Here is a 21,352-nt window from a genome sequence, read left to right on the forward strand (position 1 = left end):
AACACTCTCTACTTTCAGAGAGTGGGGGAAACCTGTCATTGGAAGTCGTCAAACTTCAGGGATCTAATAAATGGGATGTTTTCGTTAGAAGACAGTGGTTAGCAGCTGTATCCGTTTCTTATTGCTGCTGAAATAGACGACCACACACTTAGTGGCCTGAACAACACATGTTTATTCTCTGATGGTTCTGGAGGTCAGAAGTCCAACACAGGTCTCACCGGTCTAGTATCAAGGGGTCAGCAGTGCTTCCTTCTGGAGGTGCCAAAGGATAGTCCATTTTCTTGTCATTTCCGGCTCCTAGAGCTTCCCCCATTCCTTGACCTGTGGCCCCTTCTGCCATCTGCAAAGCCAGCGCCGGCACGCGAGTCTTTCTCACGCTGCTTCTGTCTGCCTCTGACCCTCCGGCCGCCTTCTTATAAGGGCCCTTGTGATTCCGCTGGGGCCACCTGGCAGACCCAGGATACTCTCCCCATCCGAAGGTCTCCTCAACTTCATCACAACTGCAACGTCCTTTCACCATGTGAGGTCACATAGTACAGGTTCTCGGGGTGAGGACGTGGACATCTTTGGGGCCATTATTCTGCTGACCATAGAAACATAGACTTTACACTTAGCCAGACCTCAGTTAGAATCTCTGCTAAGCCATTAACTGTGTTTATGGCTTTGGCAAAATTGTTGAATCATGCTAACCCCATGCTTCCTGACCTGTACAATGGGAATAGCAGTCGTTCCCCATCTCACTGGAAGATTCAATGAGACGACAAGCAAAAGGCCGTCAGCCCAGGGCCTGGTATTTAACACGCTCCGTGTCAGTGTTAGCTCGCCTTTCCATGGAGGAGGTGGTTCACTCCACAAATGGGGTAGCTCAGCCCATCTATGCAGCCCTGGCTGCACCTGACAATCCCTGAGTCTCGGGCTTCACCCCAGAGCAACTGAATCCAGTGGGGGTGGGAGGGGTCGGGGGATCTGGACACTGTCATCGTGTAAAGATACTGCATGTAGCTCTGAGATGCTGTGAAGATTGAAACCCACTGCCAAGGCCAGTGTCAGCTTTTAGCACAGGTCGGACGAAAGGATCATAGAAGAGGCAGGAGGGTGTTACCTACCTGGTTCTTGGCCTTGACTGTGCATCAGAACCACGCGGCCTTGGTCTGGGGAGATTCTGAGTCTGTAGGTCAGGGTGAGCCCCAGGAGCCTGCATCTTTAACAGGTACCAGCTGCTCCATCCTGCATGAATTTCCTTAGCTTTGAGGAACGTTGATTCGTTACGCTCAGATAACCCGATCTGAGGACCATTTTCCTATTGGATAAGTTAAGGCCCTAATGAAAGTTTTAACTTGAGGGTTTTATTACGCAGCAATTGGACTGTGTGATGACTTTAGCAAACAGCATACCCTACCCCTGCTTGAAACCCAGTGGTTCCCTCGGCACCTAGAATAAGCCCAGACTCCCACTGTGATCTTCACAGCCCCACGTGATTGTCCCCTACTCACCTCTCCCACCTCTCCTGCCACATTTTGCCTGACTCCCTCTATTCCAGCCACTTGAGCCCTCTGTCTGTTGCTTAGACAGGACTTCAGGGCCTTTGCACGAGCTGCTCCGTGTGCCCGGGATAGTGTGCCCAGAGATATTCCCATGGCTGTGGCCAGTTCCTTGTTGTCACTCAGATCTAAGCTCAAGTGTCACATCAAGAGCAGTCTTCCCTGATTAGCTGTTTGAGAATTTCTCCCTCCACCCATTTTATCTCATGATCTAGTTTTGTTTTCTTCATACCTTGAGTTATTTGTTTGTATATTTGTTTACTTGTCTGTCTCCCTCCACTCTATGAAGGCAGAGTCTTTATTATTTTTGGAATCCCCCTGCATCTAGGACAATGCCTGGCACATAGTAGGTGCTTGGAAAATATTTTTCAAACGAATGAACGAATGAATGAATGAATGATGCCAGGTCTCTCCGGAGAGACCACTGAGGAATCAAAGTGCTGATGGTCATTTCCTCAGGGTTGACTTGGCCAAAACCTCACCAACCAGGCCGCCAAGTAATGGTTGGCCCCCAGCAGGGCTTCGCCCAGGAATCCGACTTCCTTGACCTTGATCACTACACTTCCTGCATTTTCAGACTTCGAGCATCTGTAAGACTGCTGTGCACGCAGGAGTCATCGGGAATGAGAGTGGAGGCTACGTGGATGTGATGCCTGTCGATAAAAAGAAGACGTACGTGGGCTCGCTCAGGAACGGGGTCCAATCTGAAAGGTAGGGCTGTATTCTCTGATTCTCAACATCCAAGGTCAGCAGGGGTGACCCTTGGAGGGCCTGGCAGAAGGGCCCCAAACATTGCCCTTTAAAATTAAACTTGAGCAGACTTGCATTAATTCTTAACCAGAACACCCAGGACAAGCCTGTTCTCTTCTCGTCTCTTTCTTTCTTTTTACTTTCTATTACCAATGCATGATTTTGTAGAAAATTTAGAAACATCAGATGAGCCCATAGAGAAACAATTGTCCATAGCCTGTCAACTGGGGGAGTTACTGTTAGATTTTTGGTGCATACCCATCTGGTCCCTTTTCTATGTGTGGGCATGCATTTTGCCCCCACAAAACAATGAAATCAAGTTATAGTTACATATGGCTACATAATAATATAGTTACATATTGTCACATAAATAAGAGTTCCACAGACCGAGGGCCTGCTTCTTACCAGCTTTGTGACCTGGAACAAGCTACCAGATTTCTCTGAGCCTGTTTTGTGACCTGTGATATGGGGATAACAGTAGTCTCTACTTCATAGGGTTGTTGGGAGGGTTCATTGAGATGATGCCCCGCTCTCCTTATAAGGATACGAGCCATTATTGGATCAGGGCTCACCCTAAGGACCTCATTTTAATTTAATTACCTCTTCAGAGGCCCGAACTCCAAGTACACTCACATGAGGCTACTGAGAGTTAGGACTTTGATATGTGAATTTGGGTGGCGGGGTTGAGGGGGGAGGCACACAATTCAGCCCATAACAGGGGGGCATGCTGAAGACTTAGTTGAGTGGCCCTCTTTAGAGAAGGATTATGAAATCAAGAACACAGAATGTGCTAGGGCCGCTTGAAGTGTGAGCCTTCATGGTTCCATGGAGCTTGGCACCTGTCCCCACCCTCCCATCTTCCTGGGGTGCTTTCGAGCCTCAAGATGGTGCTGTACATGAGGACACTGCGGAATCAAATGACCGGAGTCGCAGGCATTTCTTCCCGGGGACTTCCGCACAGTGACCGCCACCAGCCCCAAAGAGCTAGAGTTAACAGCTTCTGCAGTTTCTCCCTCAACGTTTGCAACCTTTGTTTGGGAAAGACTTAATGAAGGGAAATTCCACTGATTTAATGGGAGGGAAATGAAGCAGCTGATGAGGTGGAATTTCCTGGCCAGGCTCGAAAGAAAGCCCAGGACACCAATCTATTGTGCTTTTTATGCCCTTTAAGAGAGACAGTCATTCTGAGACAGACGGGGGTAGGTTGGCCTTTGTTCTCTGCCTGTATTTACCCTTGAGGACATCACGGCAGCTCCCCAGGGCTGAAACAAGGGCTTATTGTGTGGCCCCCACAAGTGGGTATCTGGGGAGGGCAGAGGAAAAAGAAGGGGTCCCACGAACTGGCTTCTTTCCCACTGTCACACCCTCCACTCCAGGGAGGCCCATTGTTCTTTCGCTCTTTCCAAGGCCCCCACCTGCATTGCCACTGTCATTACAGTATCTTCCAGGCAGCTTCCCCAGGCCCAGAGTGGCTGACGTCCCCCGTACTATTCAGCAGCTAGTTCTTACCCCAAGTGGTGGTAAGGTTTGTGTGTGTGTGGAGGGGGGAGGTCTCAAAGGGGGCTCCTAGGCCAGCAGCACCCAAATCACCCAGGAGTTTACTAGCAAAGCAGCTGCTCGGGCCCACCTCAGAGGTGCCCAGTCAGAAACTCCAGGAGTGGGCTCAGCAGGCTGTGTGTCACATGCCCGCCAGGGGCCCTGATGCATACTGGAGGGTGACAAGTGCTCCAGTAAGGATGACGGAAGGTGACCGTGTCTCTGGCACATGTAGTCAGCGCTGTACATGGTTCTGATATTTTGCCATTGGAATCATTCATTTACTACGTGCTCACAGCATGCCAGGACCTGCTGGGATCCATGGCACCGAAATGACAGCGTCCACCCTGCACATACAGAGGGAAGAGGGTAGGCCAGGGGGCATGTAGGGTCCAATGGCATTTGGGACCCTGCTGTACTGTGTGTCCTTGGGCAGGCAGTCTTCCTAAGCCTTGATCCCTTCTCTGCCAAATGGTTGCTATGAGGATGAAATGGAACAGTATGTGCACCTGCTTACTGGTGGCTCATAGTAAGTGTCCGATAAATCCTGTGGCCCTTGTTGGTATGACATAACTTCTAAGGTCAAATCTCAGGACACCATGGCTCTTTTCACATAGGGTCATCATGTAAGAAATAGCCTACGTGGATGATCTCCCAGGACAAGGGGAAAAGCCTCTTACAGTGATTCAGTCTTTCCTCCTTGCATCCAACGTTCCGACACTCACTCACCCATCAGGCATCTTACACTTGGTGAGCCCTTGCGATGTCCGAGGCACTGGGACCCAGCAGGGAACATAGCCTGACTTCTGCCCTCGTGGGACTAATCGTCTAGTGAGGGACAGACATGCAGAAACAATGACTTTAGTGGCAGAGCATAGGCGGTCACTGTGAGAGAGGGCGTTGCAGGGAGCTGAGCACATCAGCAGGGCCCCGTCTCACTGTCCAGAAGCACCTCCTGGTGACATGGCTTCAGCAGATATGCGGACATCTCTGGCATGGCCATGACTCGTCCCCCCTCCCCTTGTTTTGATGGGACCTCAGCAACCCTCTACATAGAGCCTGGGGCTGAGAAATTTCCTCAGTGCCTGGTCCCATTAGGAATTGTGGGACCCCACCTGGGGCCAGAGGGTGGCATTGCCCCCATCTGCTGAGACCCTAGAGTGGTCACAGTTGGTCCCCAGGGAGATGTGGGCACTGACCATATGGCAACACGTTCACAGAAAACTGCATTCTAAATTTAGGGAACCCTTCAATCAATCCACAAACCAGCCAAACCCTCCTGAACAAAGCTTTCAGCACAGGGGCCAGAAGTCGGTTCTGCTTCAAAGTAGCATTGGTTTAGCAATGACCTTCTTCTAGAAGAGGACTTCCTAAAAGTTTCGAAAGGTGACCATGCAGAAGTGGGACAACGTAAGAGGACAGGCACCTTCTCTCTCACACACACTTGCCCACGAAGGATAGCAGAAGAGGGAAAAGGTGTCAGCAAGAGCTTTTGATGTTGGGACTGGGGTTTGTCCCAAATAGTCTCAGGAAGAAGCTGGCGTCGGGATGAATATCAGTTCAGGACTTTTTCTTAGGCGAGGACTATTTTTTAAGACCTATTTCACAAGGAGATTGGGAAATGTACCAACAATGACATGGGCAACTAACTCCTCGGTCCCTCCCAGGGCAGGTCACCCTGCTCCAAAACGCCAGCTGTCCTCTCTCTTTAATCCAGTCTCTGTTGTGTGGTGCCAAATGGCGGTCAGTTCCTCCCTGAGTAATTTTCACCAGCAGGGGGGACCCTCCAGGACACAGCCTTATCTTTGCAGGCCCCTGCCCGCCGAGGGGCTCCTAGCATCTGAGCCCTCCGCTTCTATCTTGGGCTAGCCAATGCCATCTGTAGGGATGGCATGGCCACAGAGTGTCCATTTCGGATAATGGTTAGAAAGGGGTCCCAGAGCCTTGACAGATCTGGATGCCCCCCCATCCCAGCTGCACCTGCAACAGGTGTCCCATTTGAGGCAAGCTGTGTCACCTCTCAGAGCCTTGGTTCCTTTCTGTAAGTGGGAAGAATCTGAGAGATTTCGTGGGGTTACTGCAAGGAATGTGTGGGTCAGGTGACATCTTAAAGGATTGAGGCAGTCTGGTGTGTGTGTGTGTGTGTGTGTGTGTGTGTGTGTGTGTGTGTGTGTGTGTGTGTGTGTGTGTGTGTGTGTGTGTGTGAGTCTTAGCCCCAAGGGCAGGGTGAATGGCCCTCAGAAGGCTGGGAATCTTTAACCAGGGCTGAGATGGTGACATCACCTGAGGCTACAAAACCATAATTCCTCAGAGCCTACTTGTCACAGCTCATCAAGCAGATCAGTGTTGCCTGGTTCACTGGGTCAGCTGAGGCGAACTCCCCAGAACCTTCTCAGGCCATGCAGGTTCTTCCCAAGTCCTACAAGGGAATTTTTGCATTGGTTTTTCCTTCCTTCCTCCCTCTCTCCCTCCCTTCCTTCATTCCTTCTTTCCTTCCTTCCTTCTTTCTTTTTAAAATAAGATTAGTGAAACTTCAAGAAATAGTGAAAATAATTTTAAGAAATTGCTATCACTGAAAATCCCACCCCCAGAAAGAACCTCTATACCCATTCTGGTACGTTTCCTTCCAGATTTTTTTCTGTGTACACACAAACACCTTATTTTTCATTAAAAAGTAAAAATAAAAATGGGATCATATTATCTGTATCATCCCACTGTTTTTTTCAGTCAACAGCAGGTGGTAAATGTCTGTACAAGTCATGTCTGATGTAGCCGCACCATCTGTTTCAGTGACCACACACTGTCCCCTTATGTGGACAGACCGCCATTTCTTTACCCAGTTGATGGACATCTGTGTGGTTTCCTTTTTTCTTTTACTGTAATAAACAGTGCTGCAAAGAACACCTTTGCACAAGCTCGTGTACTTTCCGACAATTTCTTTAGGTAACTTCCTCTTAGTAGAGTAGTCAGAGCTGCCAAATGGATCTCTTTATGTATTGCACAGCATGTCTCTCTCCTGCGTAAACCCTGCCCCCAATGGCTTTCCATTTTCGATAGGAAGAAAACCCCCTCCCCTTGCCACACAAGGCCACACCTGATGCCAACCCTGCCCACTTCTCCACCCTCTCTTGGTTCATTGCTCTTCTTCATTACAGCACTTCACCTCATCGGCCTTCTCGCTGTTCCTCAAACATGCCAAGATCATGCTCACCTCAGGACCTTTGCACGTGCTTTATCCAACCCTGAACCCTATCGCCTCCTATATATTCCTGTGGCTGGGTCCCCCCTTGTCATTCAGACCTACACATAAATGTCACTTCTCTGAGGAAGCATTTTCCTTCTATTGAGTCTATGATCATCCTCCTCCTGGATCTCATCTGATGCCATTACCCTGGATTTTCTTTCCCTCCCAGGACGCACCACTCTCTGAAATTATGACTTAGACATGTTTAGCTGTTTATCTACTACTCCCCAGACTGTAAGCTCTGTGAAGGCAAGAACCCCATCAGTTTTGTTAACCCCATGTCCCTAACACCCAATCCAGTGCCTGGCACATAGTAGGCACTCAGTAAACAGGGGCTGAATGACAAACAGATTGCTGAGTTCAGCAATTTGTTCAGAACTGGTTGAGGGATTTTTAATACCCTTCATGAAAATTATTTCATACGTTTATTAAAATGTTCAACACCTTTTATGAAAATTGCTCAGAAATGCTGTGCCAATTTACACCCCCTTTGTTTATGTATGGGAGTTACAAGCCAACCCAAAAACAGAACCAGAAGGCAAGGTTTTGAAAATTTGATTATTTTATAATTTATCAAATCATACTGTTTTTTCACCAAACATGCACGACTGTTAGCTTACCTAGCAGGAATGGTGCTTAGTGAGTGAGGCATGAACAAATGGGGGCCCACCGAAGGTTTTTGAGCAACTCAGACCTGGGGAGTTCTTTTTCTGAGGCAATGCATGGGCCCAACATCAGGTGTTATCACATTGACACCCTCGGTGTCATCAGCACACTGCCTGATGTGTTAAGAAATACACACCCAGCGCAGTGGGTCTGCTCTTACCTCCAAGGTAGACGAGTTGTCCAAAGGGGATGCTTGGTAAATCCAGGGAAAACGTCCAGGTACCTTGGGGTATATGGACGATGGCCTGAATGGCCCCCTTGTACCTGGGTTGTTTGGGGCCTTGGGAATGGGAGAACCCACTGCCCCAATTTCCAGTAATAAGTCAGAAGACACAGACCCGGGTGGTTTTCCCCAGCATGGCTTGCCCACCGTGTGGAAGAGCCAAGTGCCTTGTGGCTCTGGGTGGTTCTCCCAGACTATTCATTTGGGCAGAGAATCCAAGGAAATCTTGCAACCCAAAGGTCTGAGAAGGGCCCTGGAATCTGAGCTTCCCAGAAACCAGCAGGGCAGCTGGGGTAACGCCAGCCCCTGCATGGGCACTCGACCTCCACATGGTCTGGTGGGGATGGCTGTCACGGAAGCCACCTCGGCCAAGCTTTCTGCTCTGTCAAAGCTCTTGGCTTTTCCTCACAGCTCCAACTCACCCAGGACTCCTATGTGATCCACGTTTCAAAAGTTCTATTCCAGGGTAACCAAAAGCATGAAGCTGCCTTGGGGAAAGAGAGGAAACAGGAATTCCCAGCAGCCTGTTCCGTGAGGATGGCTGGTCTTACCAAGTAGTCTGAGAGGGCAAGGGCCACCTGTCTAGCCCGGCAGTTTCCAATCTGGGTCCCTCTCCCCTGAGAGGGGGGTGCACTCTAAGGAGATCAGGCTTAAATCATGGCTGGGCTGTTCATCTGACGCTCACACTTATTCCTAATGAGGGAGATGCAAATTAACACTACATCTGGATGCCATTCCCTAGTTCAGATTGGCTGAGAAGAAAAAGCGGATGACGTGCTGTGCTGGAAAGCGTGCAGGTTAAACACGGGTGCCCCATGCGTGGTCGATGGGAGCTGTCAATTGGCACAACCTTTATGGAGGGCAGCTTGGTGACTAAATTACAAATGCACACATCCTTTGTTGCAGCAGCTGCCCCCCCACCCCCACCCCAGGAGCTCGTCTGCAGGTACTCTCATACATATGCAAACAGTCCTAGACAAGGCTATTCTCTGTAGCATTGTCTGCAAAAGCAAAAGATTAGAAACAACTAAGTATTCATTAAAAAGGACCCAGTTGCCTATATTATAATAGTTTAATACAATGGAATACTATGCAGGTGAATAAAAAGCATGAGAAAGCTCTCTCTGTGTACAGAAAGCCACTACCAATGGCTGTAAGACAGACAATAACAGATGTTGGCAATGGCGTGGAAACGCTGGAACCCCTCCCTCAAGCACTGCTGATGGAAATGTAAAATAGCGCAGCCACTGTAGGAAACAGTTTTTTTTTTTAAAGTTGAACCTGCAATTAACACAACCCAGCAATTCTGCTCCTAGGTACCCACCCCCCAAAAAAATTGAAAACGTATGTCTACACCAACGCTTATACACAGATGTTCATAGCAGCTTTATTTATAATAGCCAAAGGTGGAAAGACTATAAATGTCCATCAACTGAGGAATGGATAAATAAAATGTGGTATATAAAATCATATCATGGAATATTATTTTGCAATAAAAAGAAATGAAATACTGATTCATGCCACAGCATGGATGAACCTTAAAAACATTATGCTCAGTGAAAGAAGCCAGTCACAAAAGGCCACATACATTGTATGATTCCATATACAAAATGTCCAGAATTGACAAAGCCAGGGCCTGGGGGGAGGGAAAATTGATTATAAATGGTCACAAAAGAACTTTTTGGGGTGATTATAATGATCTAAAACTGGATTGTGGAGATGATTGCACAACTCTATAAATTCACTAAAAGTCATTCAATAGTACATTTTTAAAAGGGTGAATTTCATGGCATGTTCTACTTCAGTAAAGCTGTTAAAAAAAAAAAAGCCTTCGGTTAGCTGAAGGATTTAACTCCTATCTTGAGAGGGTAGTTTTTACTAGCTCTGTGACCTTGGGTAAGTCACTTAATTTTTTCTTGCCTCTGTTTCTTCACTCTCAAAAATAGGACACTGACAACACCTACCTGGGGAAGAAGGCAAAAGGGAGGATACAAAGTACTTGGCACAGTGCTCAGCACAAAATCTGAGCACAGCCAGTGTGCCGTTGCAATAACAGCAGCACATGCATTATTGTTGTAATGCCGTCCTGTTAATCGGTCAACCAGATGGCTACTATTTTGGTTGACAGGTGGTAGCAAAAACCAGGCAGAAGTCTGGGAGGGTGAGTTCAATGCAGACAGACTGGGGCCAAGAAGTCCCAGAGCTCAAAGAAAATAACTTAACAACCCTGACCTAGATTCAGACCCAGGTCCATTTGCAAAGAGAATGGAATTTGCCAGCTGTTCCTGGCTGGGGCGGACTCTGTTTCCAGCAGCTGTTGGGAAGTAACCCTCGGTCATGGTCCTTCCACCACGGGGACACACGGGGCGCCCACCTCTCCCTTCCCAGCTCGAGTCCCTGTAGGAAGTCCTCCTTCTATAGGTAACATGCCCTCTCCCTCCTTTTTCAGCTTGAGGACCCCACAAGACGGAAAGGCTTTCCGGATCTTTGCTGTCAGGCAGTGAACGTCCAGCGCCGGGCAGAAGAGGGCTCTCCTAGAAGGCTTCGGGGTTTTGCTTTTTATTTTTATTTTATCCTTTGGGGGGTGGGCTGGGGATATGGAGAGGCAGGAAACGTCCTGTGAGTGGTGTTCAGTGTCACATCCTTTATGCCTTTGTCTCATTTCTGCACCGGGGAGAAGCAGCATCCTTGGGGGCCCTGCCGGACCACTGGTGACCGGTCCCGCTGAGGCCGGGGGGCTGCTCCATGTGGGTGCCCTCTCTGCACGGATCGAGATAGTCCTTCCCACGTGTACTTTTGTGATTGGGAGACAGGATTCCAAACCCCCAGAGAGGGCACCAGCTTTGGAGCTCACAGGGCGAGGTATCTAGGGGGTGTGGGAAGAGGCACACGGAGCGCTCGCCGGGGGGTCGTTTCAGGAATGGGATAGAGGGTAGCTATTTAAAATAATTAAAAACCATTGTCCGTCCCTACCAGTGGAGAAAAATAGGTTTAATGTTTGCTGGTCAGACAAAGGGGCCGGAACCACGGGGCCGGGGAGACTCAGGCTCCGTCCTGGCCCCCATCCTTGCTAACGTCCTGCCACGAGCAGGCTGGTTCTATGTACAGCGGTGCTGGTTTATTTAGAGTTCAGCAGTAACTCCAGAGATTTATCTTGTCTTTGTCCTTCCCTTCGTCCACGTGGCCCATCTGTTTGCTGCCGTGACCTTTGGTCTCGTTGAGGACTAATGAACCGGGATCCTTTCCTTACCCCCTCCCCATTGTGGCTCAGCCCAGAGTAGTCTGTGTGTCACACCGGGGTCTCTCCTTTGCAAGCAATTCTCTTTGAAGCCCCATTTTTTAAATTTTACACTCCTAGCCTCAAAGGGGTCTACTGAGATGTCGAAGAACAGCCAAAAAAGGGCTGTTGGGTTGCTGCTTTTGAAAAATGACAATTAAACGTGCAGACTCCGCTTCCATCCGATGACCTATTTTTTTTAGGAGTGGGAGGAATGAATTCCTTCGTACCTTCCTCGCCGAGGTTAGCAGCTTTGGGGGAGAGGAATAGCCTGTGGTTATGAAACCATCCTGCGGTGTAATAACAAGAGAGGGTAACACTCTAGAAGGATTTCTCTTCCTGTTTTTTGTGGAACAGCTCTTGCCAAATGTTCCTGAGGCTCCGAGGAGTGTGGTGCTCTCTGGCTTCCATCACTTTATAAAAGTTCTTCATCAGCCCAGACCAAAAACCCACAGTGAAATAAAATACCCCTTTGTAAATAGCGTTTCTTTTAACCGAAGGTAAAATTCCACTGTGCAGCACCAGGCTGGCCAATAGATCACTTTGGTGAACGCTGGTTTCAAATTTGATTTCACTCTCCATCAACATATTTCAAAGGCAGAGGCGTCCGCAGAAAAAGAAAAAGTGGCGTGTTGGGGAGTGCATGCCTAATAAATGCAAAAACTGATGGGTAGACAGCTTCTCCCCTTCAGGGAGTTTGTAGAAGCGATGAAGCTCTTAGCTCCTCAGACCTGAAATTAGTGGGAACTGTTTTTGTTGTGTGTGCTGTGGGCTTGTGGTAATTCATAGGTTCTGACTATTCACCTCAAATATCAGAGTGAAAGAAATTGGTCAGCCTGTCAGATACTGGGGTCTGGTTACCACCAAAGATCTGAGTACTTGGAAATTTCTGGATACTATGTGTTGTGCTACTGGACGTCTGCTTGTCATCAGCCCTTTGTGGCTGTGGCTGTGGCTACGTTGGGCCTGTCAGGTTGGGTTTTTAGAATTAGGGGAATTTTGGTGGGTTTGCTTGGGAAGCCTCCTGCCCGAGGCAGAATCTGAAACTTTCAGAGTGAATCGATTCCATCATTTTAGATTAAATTCCCGGGTTCCTGAATGCCTCGTTAAGCAGACCCATCTCACAGCATAGAACGTCCTCACCCAGAGCCAGGTCCTGTGTCTTTTCATCCTCACGAACGTTTTGAAACTGGAACTATTTTTCTTCTGAAGATGGAAACTGAGATTACACATTATAAGCCCTTGTAATCAGGGACCTCCTCTAATTTTGTGTTGAACAGTGTCTATTGCACCATCAGCACTTAACCCATAAAAAGATGGTAAATCAGGCCAAGCAGTGTTTCTGGACCTCCTGCCCCCAAAATGAAAAGTTTCGGTGCCCTTCAGATTTTTGTCCCATCCTGTTCTGAGATTTCATATTGTCTGTAGGCTCACCCAGCCCGCAGTTTATGTGTGTGCTTTTTTTCTATGAAAAATGATGTATTTTACTACTTCCTATGTACAAACGTTTATTGTGTAAAAAAAAAAAAAACATGTGTGCTTTGCCTATAAACAGGGACCACGTTGCTGTTGTTTCAATAAAACCGGTTTGATTTCTAAAAACTTTTCTGTGCCTTATCTTTTATGGACAAATCTGAGCAGTCTGTGAAATAAACCATTTAAAAGCTCCTTGCAGGCTATTAGCTTTTTTGTTTATACCACTTCTACCAGGCAGGGATGGTGCACACAGGCCAGAGATGCTAATTACTGCGGTATTTCCAGAGCCTTGAGGAGACCTCCACCTGATAAATGGGAAGAGATGTCGCTTGAAGTTGCAAATTGTGGTGGGGCGGGGGGTGGCGGGGAGGGGAGCATTTGTCAAAATGCAGGTCCCACAGGCCTGGGATGGGGCCTGAGCGTCTGCATTTCTCAGGAGCTCCCCGTGATGCTGACACTGCTGGTCCTCCCATCATACTCTGAGTGGTGACAGGCTCAACTTCATTCTGTCACTGTCTTTGTTTGGGGCTGCCATACCAAAATACCACAGATTCAGGGTCTTAAACAGCAGAATTTTATTTCTCCCAGTTTTGGAGGTTAGGAGGCCAAGATCAAAGTGCCAGCAGGGCTGGTTTTTCCTGAGGCCTCTCTCCTTGGCTTGTAGATGGCCACCTTCTTGCTGCGTGTGTGTGCTTTCCTCGGTGTGTGCGTCCCTAGTGTCTCTACTTATAAGGACACCAGTCCCACTGGATCAGGGCCCCACCCTAAAATTCCACTGAACTTTCATTACCTCCTTCAAGACCCCGTCTGCAAATGCAGTCACAATGAGGGTTAGGGCTTCAACATAAGAATTTAGAGAAGGGGGACACCATTCAGTCCATAACAGTCATCTTCTTGCTGAAAAGGCGTCGCCCCCCTTTCCTCTGCGTGCAGTCATGTGTCCCCATGTGCTCCAATGCACCATAGCCCCCGTCCTGCCACGAGCAGGCTGCCTCTATGTACAGCAGTGCTGGTTTCTTTGGGGTTCAGCAGTAACTCCAGAGGTTTGTCTTTGTCCTTCCCTTCGTCCACGTGGCCCATCTGTTCGCGGCCGTGACCGAGCGATTTCAGGGGCAAGCCGGCTGGCCTTTTTCATCTCACCATCGGTGTTTCTGCTGTCTCTGCTTTCACAGCCCCTCCATGTATGACAAGTGCCGCTCTTTTCCATTGATGGTGGATAGCTTTCCTCTTTAATAAATATGGCTCAGGCTTTTTAGGTGGTGATTTTAAAATATTAAGTAAGCAATTGTGCGGATGGATTGCCAGAATCACAGAGATTGGATAGGAATGGCCGACGTTTGGGAAACACTGGTTTCTGACAAAAGCATTGTCAAGTGTGTAGAAAGGCTACACCATGGGCGGTTCCCCCAGGTTTTTGAGGAGCCTCCCTTCCCCTGCTCTCCTCCCTCGAATATGCAGCGAAGCTGCAGCTTTCTCAGCCTTCCTTCCCATGTTTTGATAGCCCAGGATGCCACTACCCTGTGCCCCAGCTCCCTGTCCCCAAGCCTCCAGCATGTAAAAGCTGTGGCCGCTGGGGGAGGAGGCAGTGAGGAGGAGACGGGCCGGCGCTTCCTTTTTGCAGAATTCATCTGAGATGACGCAAAGATCTGCAAGACTTGTGTAACTTCATGTTGAATGCTGTAGGGAAGGCACGCTGCTCAGGGACGCACTGATGGAGGTTGCTCCAACTCAAGGTAACCCAGGGACAGGGAGCAGGGACATGGGAGCTCTCTTACCAGCTGCAGGACCTCGGACACGCCACTTTGCCTGTTTGGGCCTCAGACTGCTCATCTATCAAATGGAAATTTATCACAGCTACCTCATCAGTGTTAAGATCAAGTCAGGTGAGCTGTAGATTAAAAAAAAGTTTTCTGAGGGAGTGCTCAGGTAATGCCAACTATTTGCACTAGTTGGAATGCGTATTGGCTGCAGATAACAGAAGCCCCCATCTCATGGCCCCAGAACTTATTAGCAATGCAGATGCTCAGGCCCCAGCCCAGACCCACTGACTCAGAACCTCTGGGGGTCGCCCAGCACCCTGGGTGGGAACAAGTCTCTGGGAGGTTCTGGTGCTTGTTTCAGTGGGAGAATCATCACTCTGAAGACATCCAGCTATCTCAGGGAAGAAGCCAGGAGGGAGATGATTCAGGGGCATCAGTTCAATGATGTCAGGACGCCTGGTCGACATGTCTACAGACCTCACCCTCATCCTCTAGGGTCACAACGGCGCCCGGCCACAAGCTGTCCCCACATACTGTTTGAGACAGGAAGAAGAATGGAGAGGAAGATACTTGTTCCACAGTGTTCTTTCTTTCATCAGGGGGGGACAATCTTTCCTGGTGTCACCCAGCGGGCCTGTTTTTAAGTCCCTTTCATCATATTTCCATTCTCAGATCTATCACAAGCCAGTGCTGAAAGAGTAGGAAGGTTGAGAGTGGAGAAGGGAAGACCGGGGGCCATGAGAGCTGTCTTTAAATACCTAAAGATTTGCTGTCATAGGAGTCGGCATGATGTAGGAGGAAGGGCCGGGACTCAGATATGCCTGAGTTTGAATCTCAGCATAGCTCTTTACCAGCTGTTGACGCCGGGCAAGTTACTAAACCTCCCTGAGCACGAGGGGCCCCCTCCATAAAAGGGCGATAATAATAGAGTCTATTCCTCAGGGTGGTGATGCGGACTAATTGAGGTCAAACTTGAGACATGCTCAGCACCTGGTATGCACACACAGCTGCCACAGAGGATTACTCTCATTGTTTTTCAGTGTAAAACTAATGCCAATGGGAACATGTCACAGGAAGACAGATTTCTACTAAATACAATATAGGACATTCTAACTGGCAGAACTATCCAAAGATGAAATGGTCGCTGTGAAGAGGGCGTGAGCTTCCCATCTCTGGAAGAATACAAGCAGAAGGTGGAAGGATCGTGGACTAGTTTGACTTGAAGGCTTTCCCTCATCAGCCCTTCCCAGAGGGACCTGGGAACCCGGGACCGGGTGACATGGAGCTATTGAAGCCTGGATTCTCAAGCCATGGCAACTTCATTCTAAAAAAGAAAAAAAAATAACCCCTGCAGCTACGTAGGTGGTCCTAAAACGGTTCGGTTTTATTGGGTTGATTTTTGTTTGTTCGTTTATCCACCTTCCAATTTTTCACACCAAGCCAAAACCTGTCCTCGACTGCCACTGGGGCTTAAAAAATCTTTTAGACCCTTAAAAAAATAAATTTGGTGCCGAAGGCGCAGGTTTTGAAAACCTCATGACATTCCTTTTACTCTTTCATCTTGGCCAGCTGAACTGGTAGCAGCCTTCAGCCAAGAAAGAGCCAGGGAGACGGGCCCTTAAACCAATTCCCTCTGTCAGCGCCTGGCCTGGCTCCGAGGGGGCAGAAGGCCTCCCTGTGTTCCCTGGCTGCCACCGCACTGGACAGGAGTGGGCTGGCTTGTCAGCAAGCAGGCTCCCAGCTCACCTGCTTTCACCTTCTTTCACCAATCGTGGCTGTGGTCCCAAGGATGTTTCCTATCCGTCCCACTGTCACCATCCTAGGCCCACGGCCCCCTCCCTGCCTGACACAGGAAGGTGGCAAAGAAATTCACCTGTGCCAAGTGCCTACTATGTGCCAGGTTGGGCACCAAACATGTGCTATCTCATTTAATAAGCACACGTCTCTTTCAAGGACATGCTAATTCCATTATATTTGTCCACTGTAATTCAGGTGCTGTCTGATTTTGTCAAAGTGTTAGTTAGAAATGTATTTGGTTGCATGTAACACAGAGTCAACCCCAGTGGAAGGTAGGAGGTCCAGGGGGACAGCTTGGGAAGTCCCCAGGGACCAGGTTCTTTCCCCCTTTCTGCTCTGCCGTCTTCCACAGGGCATGTGTCCTTGGGGTTGAAATATGGCTGATTCAACTGCCAGCCCGTCAGAGGGGTTCTGGGAACGAACAGGGACAATAGTGAAGGGCAAAAGCAATACGACAGCTAGCTCATACCCTTTATTTCAGATCATTGTATTTTTCAATTCTAGGATGTCCGTTGGGTTCTTTTTCTAATTTTCCAATTCTCTGCAAAGTTTCTCGCTTTTTCAATTATTGTGAGGATATTTTCTTGTATGACTTCTGCCCAGGTGTCTGTCATCTAATGCCTATGTCTGGGTCATCATGGGGTCCGTCCCTGGTGATTGTCTTTTCTCTTGAGCAGGAGTTGGCCTGAGAAAGGTCGAGTAACCTGTCTCAAGTCTCCAAGATCATAATTGGTAGAGTCAGGATTTGAACCCAGACCTGCTGGCTCCAGGTTCCTCTCCTGTCCCTCAGAAGTGTCATGTTGGGAAGATTTCAAAGGTTTAAACCATGAGGGACTGCAAAGGGAAAATGGGATAAGGCACAAAGGGGTTTCTGAACCCAATTCCAGCGTGCCTCAGTTTCCTCGTGTATAAACAGGGCATAATAGTAGCAGCTTCTTCACAGGATTGTTATGAGGCTCGAATAAGTAAATATAGTTTTTTTTTAAATGCATTTGGAAGCCTGACACATACTAAATACTATATACATGGTAGTTGTTACAGCTACGAAGACTGTTATTTTNCCCCTCCTGGTAGGGCGTCCAGGGCTGGAAGCAGGGCCTCGGCCAGGTTCTCCCACATTCCAGGTCAGGGGAGACACTTCCTCTCCAAGGTCCTCGGAAGGACACCCCCACCTTCCTTTTCTGGTGCATCAAACTTAAAGGCAAGGGCAAACCCTTTCAGCCCTTCAGCGATGAGCTTGGGGATGTGATTGAAAAATCTCCCCTGGGGAAGAGACTCAAGGACTTGAACTTACTCTTGCTAAGGTACAAATGACTAATAGCCGACTGGTTCCCAAGATAGAGTAAGTATCAGGAGCCTGGTTTGGGATCTGGAGTGTAGTACCTACCCCCAACTTCAGGCAACCATGAGTGGAGCCTCCCAGAGGAGGTGGCGCAGAATTGCCCACCACTAGGGGGCAGCAGAGCACCGGGGATCCATTTTTAAATAGAAATGGAGGGGTCTGAATTCATACCTTGAAGTTGAACACTCCTCCCCCACCCCTTCTAGCAGCCCTTCTTCTTCCTTCCAATGGAATGCGTGCTCCGTCCATGCATCCTACATAGGACTCCAGGTGGTAGTCCCAAAAGGCCCCACGTGAAGCGGAACTCATTTCTTACAGGTAGTTTTGCCCAAGTGGAGACCCAAGCGCTTCACATGTAATTCAAGGACGGGTCCTATGGACCCAGTGTTGCAGGCTTCTTGATGAACCTTGAGAACACTATGCTGAGGGAAACAGGCCAGTCACCAAGACCGCATTGTGTAGGATTCCATGTGTATGAAATATCCAGAATAGTAAATTCACTGAGACAGAAAGCAAGTTAGTGGTTGCCGGGGTAGGGCAGAGAGTGGAGAGATTGGCTGATGGCTAAGGGTACAGGGTTCCTTTTGGGGGTGATGAAATGTTTTTGAAATTGATTGTATCAATGGCTGCATGACGCTGAAGATGCTGAAGAAAAACCATTGAATTGTGCACTTTAAACAGGTGTATCTTGCGGTGTATGTGAATTGGATCTCAAAAGAGCTGCTAAAAAAAAAAGACATGTTTTCCCATAAGAGAAATGTTATTTTTATTGTTAATGGGGGGAGGGGATGACCTATGAATATTTAAATTTTTCCAAAATTGATTAGAAAACATACTTGATTCCAAGTCCATTTCCAAGTTAGAGGTTCTGTCTCAGGGCCCCTTTTTCAAGGCCAGGCCTTTGTAACACAGAAAACTACAGTAGCCCATCAAATTGTGGGTTGGTTTTTTTTTTTATTTAATGGCTGCAGACTTTCCAGTTGAATATTGCTGGTAAACACCAGACAGACTTTGAGATAGGTTAAGCCCCAAGGATCTTCGGGAACTTGGGGTGAACTTACTGTCAGAAAAATTCCAGCCTCTCTCTGCCGAGAGAGCCAGGCTCCGAATCCACAGCCGTCCTTGAAGGCAGCAGCCAAGGGAGGCCTGCCCGGGCCTTATCTCCAGCAGGAAACGTCCCCACCCTGTTCCAAATGTTTTTCCACAAGAAGAGGGCGCAGGCAGAGTTTTAGGGGGCAAAGCAGCCCCACATCTCCAACCGAAGGGAAAGCCACCCTCCCTCCTTGGTAGAAGAGCGTCGCCCAGGGAATGGACGAGCTTCTGGCCTCTGGGCTTCCTGAGGGGCCGAAGGATTCTGCACCCTCTGCCTGCTCCCCAGCTCAGACCTTCTCACACCTTCCCGTCACCCTCACATGGCCTTCAGGCTAGGGGTTGGGAGTGGGGTCCTCAGGTCCCACAGCCTGACCTCTGGCCACCTGTTCAGACTCACTGTCAGCCCTGCCACTTCTAGCTCCCTGGCCCCACTGGGCCTTTGCACGGGCTGTCATCAGAAGGCTCCTCCGGGTCCTGGCTGCATTCCTTTGGTCAAATCACTCCCTCCAGGGCCTGGAATCTTCGTGTGTAGAATAGGAGCCCCCTGGGGTTGTTTGTGAAGACCCATGAGATAAAGCACCCCCAGCCCAGAATCCCCTCTCAGGGGTGAGTCAATATTCCCATTGGCCCCCACCTCTGGATTGCTCCTTCTCCAGAGTTGGCCTGCCAGCTGCCCACTCATCCTTCCAGCGGTAGCTCCCCTCCTGCCCTCTCCCCCAGAACTTTCCAGAATGCCCAGGCACTTCAGGGCTCCTGGACTATAATGGTCTGGTGGCCTGTTTGCTTCCTGGCCCCCCACCAACAACTCCTGGAGGGCCAGGCTGGCATGGCTACCCCCTCTGCTTGCCCAGCCTGGCTATTGCAGGCTCTTGACCACAGTGTTCAATGGAGTGAGTCAGTTTCCAAAACACGTTCTCTTCTGTTATCTCATTTGGTCCTCACTGGCACCTGGAGGCAAGAGACGGGCGGTTATTCCATTTTGTAGGTGAGAAAGACCAGCCTCCTCCTCTTCAGCTTCCTGGGGTTTCCAAGATGGTGGGGGAGGCCCACTGGCTGAGGGTGAAATGTGGTGCTGTCCATAGCCTTTCAGTGACCGGCACAACTCCTGGAAAGGATGCCATTTAAACAAAACTTTCGGGCCTGGCCAGAGCGAGAGGTCACATTTCTCTTGGCTGAGAAGAGCCTGTCCTCCAGGCTTTGGCCACGCACTTGCTGATTCATCAGCCCTGGCCCAGTGCGGGGCGGCCCTCCTGGGTGGGAGGAGCCTCTGGCCCAGCCTCAGACCCCCAGCTCCAGCTCCGGTTATCTTCCCCATTAGGAAAAGAGGGAGGCGGCCCTTGGGGACCCCAAGCGCCATCCTTCTGGAAAACAAATATGGACAAGCTGTTTGTGCTGTCAAGAGGACGTGGTTCTTTGCAGCCAGTTCCTACAACCACCCAGATGCAGGCACTGGAGCAGTCAAGAGACTGGGGTGCCAGGCCTGGGGTTGAGCCCTGTCAACTCTGTCTCCCAGAAAGGTGACCTTGGGGAAGCTCTGAACCTCTCCACCCATGTCCTACCTAAAACAGAGGCCAGGGGTGCATATCACATCCCTATTCTGAAGGATGGTCACGGAGGCTAAAGGTNCATCCATCATCCATCCATCCATCCATCCATCCATTCATCCATCCACCCGTTCATCATCCATCCATCCACCCATCCTCTATCCATTTATCCACCTGACATTTATTGAGTACCTACTGAAAAAAAAACATTTGTGTGGGGAGGCAGGCAGTAAACAGGCGAATAAGTTACACTTGTTATTCGGTGGCAAGCAGTGCTACCGAGATAAAGAAACCAGAAAAAAAAAGGAGAGGTACTGGGGTGGGGGTTGGTATTTTAAATCAGGTCAGGGGAGGTGAGGTGAGGGTCACTGAGAAGGTAATGAGGCTTCGGAGGTGAGGGGGGAGCTGGGTGGGTATCAGAGAGAGGAGAGCTCCAGGTGGAGGCAGCAGTGGGCTCCAAGGCGCTGAGAAGGGTGTGCGAGTGAGTGGCCCAGGGGACTCCAGGAGGTCTGCGTGGGAGGAGGGAGAGCAGACAGGGAGATGAGACCTGAGGGCAGAGAGCTGGTGGGCAGGTCAGGGGAGGGCTTGGATGTTGACTCCAGTGAGTTGGAGAGCCATGGGAGGGTTCTGAGCCGAGGAGAGATGGGGTCTGACTTCCATTTTTAAAGGAATGCCAACCTCAAGGAGGGAGGGTGATGGAGAACCCCTGAATTACTGATTTAACCTTGAAACAAGAAAAACCAGGATGCTTTTTTTGTCTGAATGACCTGCTTTATTCTGCCAAGTTCATTAGCGATGGGACAGGACGCGAGAATTAAAGGTCAACGTCCATTTTAGAAAAATAAAGATGCACCTTTCCTTGCACACCGGAGTAGGAGGCTCGAAAATTCACGGTGCCTCACATGCATGCATCCTCTTAGTTAATGCTCACCACCAATCCACAAGATAGGTGTTGGTATCCCCACTTACAGATGGGGAAACTGAGGCCCAGTGAGGCTAAGCAGCTTGCCCAGGTGCCCTGGCCGTGGGTCCCACCCCAGGAGCTGACTCCTAGATCGGCCATCGCTGTGGAGCGCTTTCGTAGTCAAGCTACCTGCCTCAGGG

At 49.3% G+C, this 21,352-nt stretch overlaps 1 protein-coding gene across 1 annotated transcript in view; it reads left to right on the top strand.

Annotated features, from left to right (window-relative positions):
- The window catches only part of CRISPLD2 (cysteine rich secretory protein LCCL domain containing 2), an 85,010-nt gene extending 73,594 nt beyond the window's left edge, over window positions 1-11,416 (top strand). Inside the window, exons 11-12 of the mRNA XM_019634828.1 lie at window positions 2,119-2,252; window positions 10,410-11,416. Of these exons, the coding sequence (XP_019490373.1) occupies window positions 2,119-2,252; window positions 10,410-10,464 (189 nt within the window). The 3' untranslated portion in view covers window positions 10,465-11,416. The remainder of the gene's footprint in view (window positions 1-2,118; window positions 2,253-10,409) is intronic.
- The last annotated feature ends 9,936 nt before the right edge of the window (window positions 11,417-21,352 follow it).

This window comes from Hipposideros armiger, unplaced genomic scaffold (assembly GCF_001890085.2).
Source record: "Hipposideros armiger isolate ML-2016 unplaced genomic scaffold, ASM189008v1 scaffold_19, whole genome shotgun sequence".
Taxonomy (NCBI): domain Eukaryota; kingdom Metazoa; phylum Chordata; class Mammalia; order Chiroptera; family Hipposideridae; genus Hipposideros; species Hipposideros armiger.